Here is a 9496-nt window from a genome sequence, read left to right as displayed (position 1 = left end):
GTGTGTATTCATTTGGGGCAAAAGAGTATACTATATCTAATTTTTTCATATTAAAGAGTGATGTCATTGTGATTAATTGAACTCTAAAGCAACTCGGAGCTGCTTGCTCCACTGCTTGGTGGCATGGTGTGTTCACTGGTTGGTTAAAGGATGGGTTAAATGCAGAAGACAAAGTGTGTGTGCATGTCTGCGTGTCTGTGTTTGCATGCAAAACTGGATATTAATAAGTCTTATTTTGTGGTCAGACAGGAAGGATGTGAATCATTGAGATCTGAAGATTTCAGACATGACCCACTGAAAGAAAACTAAAAGACGCGACTACGAGGGTAAAGAACATATACAAACTTCCATGTAAACTTCATTCACATATGTTTTATTCAGTGCACATATAAAAAGTGACATCATAACTTAAATGAGGTTTTTACAATACAAAATGCAGCGCAGAAAAGGCTATATATATTTACAAAGTATACTGAAAAAATCAGTAAATAGATTTTTTTTTTCTCTTTACATCTATACAATATTACAGTTGGCAGAGTTCTTATGACACTGTAACCACAGTGAAATTCCCCAGTCCTTTTAAAGCCCACATTCTCCTGTGGAACCAGATTGCATCTGCGATCTTTCGCGAGAAAAACAGATTCATTTCTTTCACCATCGAAAAAAAACATTTTTTTGTACACAAGTACTGGGACTTTCTCCCCCGTTAGACCAAGAAGGCGTCAACAAACCTCCCCTGTCGACTTTATTGCTTTAAGTCATTCATCATGTGTCGCTACATATGTTGAGGGGACCTCCAGAGCTGCAAACCGCTCAGCACAACCCTCGATGTGACGTCCTCCAGGCCGCCGAGCCTGTGATCTGGGCCGAGGGGACCTCTACCCAGCATTGCTGCTGACCAAAACTCACATGGCAGAAATTAAATGGGTTTGGCAGCAGGTTTTGGGTGTGGATGCTCCGTGTTTGTAACAACATATCATTACGTGCTGCACAGGGACAGGAGATAAGGATAAACCTCATGCTTGGGCTCCCAGTCTATCAGATGTACGGCGTAATTGGCTGTATTTATGTGAAACGTCTGCACACTCTTTCATTTCGTGTCGGGGAGAAAAAACACTGATAAAAAAATGATTGTTGCAAAAGGAAAACTTGTTACTCTTTGTATGGCACCCATGTCTATGATGCATCATAAATATACTTACAATGCATTATAATCTGCTAATAGCACTGTATAATTATAGTTACAGGCACTCATAAACTTTTAAAATATATAAAACAACAATCTTAACACATTATTTAGTATTTTAAGATGGTTTATAAGCTCAGTCAAGTCAGACATTGTTTTTACAAGGACCATAGGTTATAATTCTCAGTTGCAATACATCATATATTTATAATGCATTATAACCTGTTAAAATGCATTACAATGTGATTAGGATTAGGGTAGGGGTTAGGCTAATAATAATGACTTTTTTTTATAAAGCATTATGGATATTTATGAGTGCTTGTACCTATAATTATAAAGTGCTATAAACCAATTATAACACATTAGAGATATGTTAAGAATGCATTAAACAAATTAGGGCTGGGCAATATGTCCAAAATGTTATATTCCGACAAAAGTCATTTTATATCTCAAAAAATGATATACATTACATTATAACTATATGTTTTCTGGGCATTCAAAAAATCATTTGTATATTTGAAATAACAACTTAAAGCCTTTTGTGTTTAAAATATTGCTGCGATGTAGTTCACTCTATGGCTTTCCTTGACTAAAAAAAATCATATGTCAACTAACACGATTTTGTCGACTAATCTAATTTTTTTGTTGATTTCATTGACAGATCTGTAAAAACTGAGTTTCTCCACAAAATATAAAAATGTAATTCAACTTTAACAGAAGCTTTAAAAAAACACTATTCGACTACACAAATTATAATTGACTAAGACCAAAATGATTCATTACTCTAGTAATCAGCTTAAAGGGGGCAACTCCAGTTAGTCGCTGGCTTTTTGACATCTGCATGAGAGTATATAAAAATATATGCAATACATTTTTATATCGTTGTACGATATATGTCGTCATATCGCCCAGCCCTATAACAAATACTGGCCTTGTTTTCAGTGTCTAAAATATGAATGTAATGCTAGTTTTTTAAAGGAATGGCCAGCTACTATTAAAGCATTGACATTTCTGGTTTTCATGCTGAATCTCTTATAGAAAACTTCACAAGTTTATATCTTTCTCCCAATTTGGACTCATACATTGAGCTTATTCTGTTCATGAGGGTTACTACTAAAACCCATCAGAGTGCAACAAAGATATGAAACTCAGATTAGAGACAAGCAGCTAAGTCTTAGTCCGAATGCTTGCTCTCAGTGAGCTGCTCTGTCATGTTTTCGACATCCTGGGGTAAATGGCTTTGATAGTTGTCGGTGTAAAGTTACCGGAGGACACAGTCGTCTCCAGTCCCTCCAGTCTGTGAGAGGCTGCATCAGTCTTACTGGTGCTGCACTCCAGGAAGGGCATCCCGATCTTCTTCACCTGTCCGTCTTTTGTCAAGAGACAGTGTCGGCAGAGCAGCCTGAGGATGGCCCTCCTCATGTCCTTGCTGGTCAGGGTGTAGATGATGGGGTTGAGGAGGGAGTTGAACATGGCGATACCCAGGAAATAGTCCGCTTTGAAGAGCACCCCGCAGCTCTTGGCTGGGCAGCAGAAGTCCAGCAGGAGGAGGATGAAGAGGGGCAGCCAGCACATGATGAAGACCCCCAAGACGATGGTGACGGTCTTCAGCAGCGCCATGTACTTCTGGGATTTGCGGTAGAGGCCTTTGCGATGTGGAACCGAAGCAAGGCGCTGGGTGTTGCACTTGACGATCCGGAAGATGCGCACATAGAGCACCACGATGGACATGAGGATGGCGCTGAAGACGGTGATGCAGAAGAGGATGTAGCTCTTGGCGTAGAGCGGGAGGACGGTGGAGCACTGGTCCAGACGTCCCATACAGTTCCAGCCGAGGACAGGCAGGACACCCAGGAACACGGACAGCACCCAACTGGCACCAATTAGAGCAAACATCCGGCCTTGCTTGTCGCCTTGGTACGGCTTCATCCTCACCATGGTGACATGGCGCTCTATGGCAATAGCCAACAAGCTGATGACGGATGCTGCCAGCATGATGAACACGCCCCCCTCCCTCAGGAACCACAACACAGGGGTCATGTTCAACGTGTTGGCTCCAGACGTGATGATGTTCACCATGTAGGTGAAACCTGCCAGCAGGTCAGACAGAGTCAGGTTGCCCAGTAGGTAGTACATGGGCACATGGAACTTCTTGTTCTTCCAGATAGCCAGAAGCACCACAGCGTTTTCCATGACTATAAGCAGGCAGACCAGCAGGAAAGCTATGGCCTCCGGTTTGAGTCCTTCCTTGTACTTGTTCTCCTGCAGCTTGCCTGTGAAGTTGTAGTGCTCCAAGATGACCGCATTGCTTTGGTACTCACGAAACATCCGAAGCAGGTTTCCTGTGGAGGGGGACATTGGGACGGTGGTCGGGGCTACGGCAGCATAGGCAGCATGGAAAGACTCTGTGGACATTCTTGTTACTTCCCAAGGTGAATTTGTTCTTTCTTCACTTTAAGATAAGAGCCACAGATAAAGTGTCATTTAGTCCTCTGGTTCAACATTCTTGGTATTTGAAGCTTGGAAAAGACAGAGGCAGACAGCTGTTGTACGCAGGGGAAAAAGTGTTCCTTTTGATGCTATAAAATAGGATTTCCTGTGGTTTCAGAAATTTCCCTCAAAAATCACTTTTCTTCAATGCCACAGCTGTTCACTAGGAGGCGATGAGAGCCAGCCTGCAGTAAACAAGAGGAGAGGAAAGTTAGTATTGATCAGGAAAAATAAACATGATGATTGACAACAGGAAGTATTGAATTTATTTAGAAACCAGCTCCAATGTCCAAAATACACACAGATAATTACACATAATAGTGATGAATAATGATTAATGATTAATGAGACGAAGCCTCCACTGCAGAATATTGCACATTGGACTAATGACTGTTAGGACAAAAAAGCAGAAGCAAAGGTATTGATATGACACTGTAAAAAAACTGCATTACAAGTCAAAGTCCTGCATTCACAACCTAAGTAAAAACATGCAAGTATTATCAGCAACTTAAAGTATGGAAAATAAAAATATTCACTGTGCAGTAAATTGTTCCCTCTCAGTGTTTTGCTATAAAACCTGATGTTTTTGGATTACTATAGCTGCTGCATTAATATATACTGTTGGGTAATTTTATCTGCTTCAATGCATCATGTTTGTCCTGTGAGAGTCATGTATCTCTAAAATGTCAACTATTTATGTGCTGTTTTCAGCTTTGTAACGCTGTATTTTTCCAGCAGATCCAAAAGGATTTATAAAGAAAATTAGGTGAAAAATTTCCTCAACACCTACAAGAACACTCCATCCTTCAGTTTATCACAAACAATCAAATCCACCACATTTGGAGAGATATGACAGGTTTGTAGTGGACCAGAAAGATACAAAAACTAATGTGAAAGGTAGCTAAAGCTGTCAGACAAATGTAGTGGAATAAAAAATACAAATGTATCTCTAAAATGTGATATACAGTAGCATAAAAAATGGAAATACTCAAGTAAGGTACGTAAGAGTACTTAGTTACATTCCACCAATGCAAAATAAGTCTAGGCAGCAATGTAAGTCAAATTTCTGTATTTTATCTTTAAAGTTAAAACATGTTTTCTTGGGATCCGGCAGCCAATGTTCCATAGACTGTAAGTTTGGGTTGCAACCACTTTAATTAAAAAGCACATTTTTCTCTCTAAATTTTGTTTATTTGATTATCTGTTAGGGTTCTGCAGAGAAATAAAATCAATCAAGTTTAAAAATAACATTTTCTTTTATGAAAATGAAAATGGAGGGGAAGTTTTTAACACTCACAAAGTGCAAATTCACTGCTGCAGGAACATTTTTCTCAAAGCAAACATCGCCAATGATTGTTTGTACCAGTCAAAATTTAATTAAAAAAAAAAAAAGTTTATTACCGTATTAACCGTCTGGGACACAACCACTATTAGAAACCATCTCTCAGCTTATATAGCCTACAGTATGTGTATCAAAACCGGTAAATTTGACTCGTTTTTGTTTAATAATTTCTTTTACATACATTTGCGCGTACAGTTAAAAAATAAAGAAAGAAAACACATCAAAACTGCCCACATAATTCACACTGCAAAGGTTATTTACATACAGTGAAGTATGCGAGCACCGCAGACGCATTTAACGCCCCTGAACGCATCTTATCGGAACAACTTAGTAAAAACGTAACTTTTCCACGCACCTGTAAGAAAGCCGTAAATATCCAGTAAAGAGGAGCAGTGTGAGGAGTGATCCCACGGCCGGAGAGAGGAGGAGGACACGGGCTGAGTGATCACAGCGACATGAGAGTGTGATGTGGGAAAAGAGCAGGGCAGGACTCGACATGCAGTGGGTTGGTCTTTAATGCCCTTCAACGACTTCTTTCCCTCCCTCCTCCGTCTGACCCCTTGTTGCGTTTTTTCTGATTTGCCCTCAGGAGGTATTACAGCTCGATGACAGATTACTGGTTTCTGTTGTTGTCGCTTAAACATTAGAGGAAGAAAGTGAGATTTTCACCTCATCACTCAGTTTGCCCTGAGGTACAGCCAACATACTGCTGAAGTATAGCTTCTATTCAAATATTGTGAGGTGTAATGATGCCTCTAGATCATTATGGTTCCATGTTGCTCTGCAGGTTTGTCAGATTGTGTTGAAATCTTTCTCCCACACTTCATAAAGGGAAGCGTCACACTCTGAAGTAAACTCAAAACCACAAGTTAATCTGTCAGTGGATAAATAGTAATTTGTGAGGCAGGTGCAGCTGGATCTCATTTGCAGGGCAGAAACCTCAGATTTGAGAAAATAACGTACTCAGATAGGCGTCATCTGTAATTATCTTTTCGCTCAGACATGAAAAAAGAAATCACTTTTTTTGGCCAATGTGCCTTTTATAGAGCTCTTCCTCTTAAGACATAAAAGCACTTCGCTTTGAATAATCATTTATGTACAACGGTTCAATTATGTTGTGATAAATTCTTAAAATTACATCAACTCCTCCTACCTTCAAAAAACAACAACTGAGAGGCAAATATTTTCATTTCAAAAGACTAACAGCTGGACGCAAGATGTGTTCACTGAAATGTAAGTTCCCATGAACACAGGAAGCTTCCAGTTTTCACATGACATGATTGTGTCCTAAGTCCCAAGTCAAGATTGGCAGGTCCCGTCAAGTCTCAAGTTGAGTCTCAAGTCAAAGCAGGCAAGTTTAGACTAAAATCAAGACAGTCATACCTCTAGTCAAGTCTCAAGTCAAGCAGGCAAGTTTAGAGTAAAATTCAGACAATAATGCCTCGAGTCAAGTCTCAAGTCAAAACGGACAAGACTGAGTCAAGTTTCAAGTCAAAACAGACAAGACGGAGGCAAGTCTCAAGTCACAAAAGGCAAGACTGAGTCAAGTCACAAGTCCAGAGTTGCATCTGAATTGAAGACTGTAAGGTCCCCAGTCCTGAGTGCGGATCATCGGTTAAGGATAATGAATGAATAAATGAAGGTCCTCAGTCAAGTTTCAAGACTGACTGAAATCTTAAACTTTGGGTTTCAAGTCCTAAACCTGTTAGAATGCGGTCTTTACCAAAGTTAATGCCATATTACCAATAGAAAAATCATATAATATATAAGAACCATGAAAGTCTTTTAAATGATTGTTTATTTGTTCTTCATAGTTCTCTTCTGAAACCTGATTGGATGCTGCTGATTGGATCAAACAAAGTGGATCGGAGAAATCAATCGGGACATGCTTGGAATCAATATTGTTAATGTAAGTTCACCCAGGAAATTAACTGATTCGCGGCACACTTCTTAATTAACATACTTTTTCATTTTTTAACTTGGGTTATCGAGTATTTTCATGCTCATACATACTCAGATTTAAGTAGAGTGAAGTCAGTGAAGTCACAAGTTAAACCCCACTGTTGTTGAGTGGAGGGGATTTTAACTTTCACTTTTTTAACACTCTGGATTGCAGTTTATTATCTGACCTCCGTCTAAACTTCTTTCTATTTATGTTGAGAAAAGTGTTAAACTAATTTATTTTACTAATGTTGTAATCACCCTTTATATCTCATTACAGTCTACAGCTACATCCACCATCACATTAGCACACACAGCTGGAGGGAGATAGACCACAGCAGAAATCTTATCACCAAGTCAATCATTTATTTACCTGCCAGCTTTGGATAACTTCTTTTCTGTTTTCTTTTCCAATTTGATGAAATTCATTTAAACAATATGGTAAAAAAATATTTTTTTTTTTCACTTTTCAGCTCCTTGACACCTATGTGATGGACACTTTGATCATGAGGCCTGTCTCTACACGTAGAATAGTGTTTGTCCTGCGTATAAAGTAAAAATACAACAAAAATCCACATGGTAGCTTCCCAATGTTTCAGCGTACATATATAAAGAAAATACGAGAAATGAAATTACACAAGAATTAAATTAATTGAGTAAAAGAACACGAGTAGAACACAGAAATAAATGTCTGTAGATTTTACGAAGACCGTAAAATGATAAATGGGTTAATTCAGTTTCAGTAACAATGAAACACCGTAAATATATATATATCAGCCAAAAGAGTTGGTTTTTTTTACAGTTTAAAAAAAAAAATGTAAAAATACATTACTCCACTGTAAAATACACTGGAACCTTATACATATAAGCTGTCATTTTTGAATAGATTTTTTTCTCACTGTTAAATGTACTAAACACCATATCTCTAACAAAAATATATTGTAATATTTAATGGTAAAATCTTTTATTTATGTGGCATTTATAAAGTATTTTCTTGTCAATTATATGGCAGAACAACATTTATTTAGAAGGAAAAACGTGTTATTTTTTTTCGCTAAAATATGGAGTAAAATAGCAATCTAAAATGTGAAATTAACCGTGCTAATATCATTTTACCGTAATATTAGAAAAAGTTGCACCATATTTGTTACGGTAAAGTTCTGGCAACCACATCTGCCGTTTTTTTACTGTAGAAACAACAGTTTTTTTTTTTTTTACAGTGAACATATATAAATAGAATACGAGAAATGAAACTACACAAGAATTAAATGAATTGTGTAAAAGAACATGAGTAGTAGGGTCATAGTGCAAACTGGGAAATTTTGTAAAACTGGCAGTGCATGTAAACACATTTACACTGATAAAGTGCAAGTAAAAAAAATGAGAAAAAATAGTAAAAATTGTATTTTAAAGTGCTGTTATTATTGCATTACCGCGTTATCCATTGTATTGCACATTATATGTTGTATGAAAGTGGCAGTGCTGCTTGCAAATAATTAATTTTCTCCAGCTTTAATAAATATGAGAAGTTATGCTTTTCAGAAGCGCTTTAAATTCCACCTAAATGAAAACAAAAGCAAATGAATGTGATTTTCCACTGGTGTGACATTGCTGGGACACTGGCAGAGTGACATGGAAATTACGTAAGGTGATGGAGTCAGAGTGAAGGCCTTTCTCTAAACAGGAAGCTGCCTCATTGTGCCTAGAAAGGAGAGGGATATCCTTGAGAAAAAGCACAGATGAAGTCACTGGTAGGAATTGACACACAGAGGAGGAGCTGTGACGTGCATCCAACACTTAGACCCATAATTAATACTTTACTCATTTCCACAGAGCATTTTACAGCACGTGTGTATGAAGCTTCGTCATATTAGAGCGTTCCTCACTGGTGGTCGTTATTTTCCTCAACAAGAATTGTTCTTATTTTAGCTTCAGCAGCTCCTCGCACCACACCTGCCAGTCTGGGATCGTCCCCTTTAAGTGTCTGCCTGGTCCTCCTCTGCTCCCCGAGGCCCACCCAAGTGATAACCACACTGTAAAAAATGTCTGTAGATTTTACAGTGAAAAACTGCTAAACCTTGACAGTAAAAAACTGTAAAATGATAAATGGGTTAATTCAGTTTCAGTAACAATGAAACACTGTAAATGTATATATCAGCCAAAACAGTAATTTTTTTTTTTTACAGTTTTTAAAAACAAACATTATTCCACTGTAAAATACACTGGTACCGTGTTTGTAACAAAAATATACTGTTATATATCTCTGTAATTATTGCATTTATTTTTTGTAAAAAAATTATTTTTCTCACTGTAACAGCCATCAGCCAAAACAGTATTTTTTACATTTTCTTTTTTTAAATAGATTACTCCACTGTAAAATACACTGGCACTGTGTTTCTAACAAAAATATACTGTAATATTTAATGGTAAAATCTTTAATTTATGCCGCATTTATAAAGTATTTCTTATCAATTATATGACAGAACTGTAGAGACAAAACTTTTTATTTTTTATGATAAAATATGGAATAAAATGGC

General features: G+C 37.7%; 1 protein-coding gene across 2 annotated transcripts; it reads right to left on the bottom strand.

Annotated features, from left to right (window-relative positions):
- Positions 1 to 362: 362 nt before the first annotated feature.
- s1pr5a (sphingosine-1-phosphate receptor 5a) lies at positions 363 to 5490 on the bottom strand. 2 transcript variants are annotated; one of them, XM_059348220.1, is made up of 2 exons: positions 5374 to 5490; positions 363 to 3861 (listed from the first exon to the last, which is right to left on the bottom strand). In XM_059348220.1, exon 2 carries the CDS (start codon positions 3599 to 3601, stop codon positions 2396 to 2398), a length of 1206 nt encoding a protein of 401 aa, XP_059204203.1. In that variant the 5' UTR covers positions 3602 to 3861; positions 5374 to 5490; the 3' UTR covers positions 363 to 2395. The 2 variants fall into 2 exon arrangements, with proteins under 2 accessions (XP_059204203.1, XP_059204204.1); XM_059348221.1 differs by lacking the exon at positions 5374 to 5490 and adding an exon at positions 4974 to 5058.
- Positions 5491 to 9496: the final 4006 nt, after the last annotated feature.

Source organism: Centropristis striata, chromosome 13 (assembly GCF_030273125.1).
Source record: "Centropristis striata isolate RG_2023a ecotype Rhode Island chromosome 13, C.striata_1.0, whole genome shotgun sequence".
NCBI lineage: Eukaryota > Metazoa > Chordata > Actinopteri > Perciformes > Serranidae > Centropristis > Centropristis striata.
Note: the sequence above shows the minus strand (reverse complement) of the source record. Positions and strands in the feature narration are given on the sequence as shown.

What these genes read in the sequence shown, in the direction of transcription:
- s1pr5a (XM_059348220.1), bottom strand. Translation starts at nt 3,601, where the DNA reads ATGTCCACAGAGTCTTTCCATGCTGCCTATGCTGCCGTAGCCCCGACC.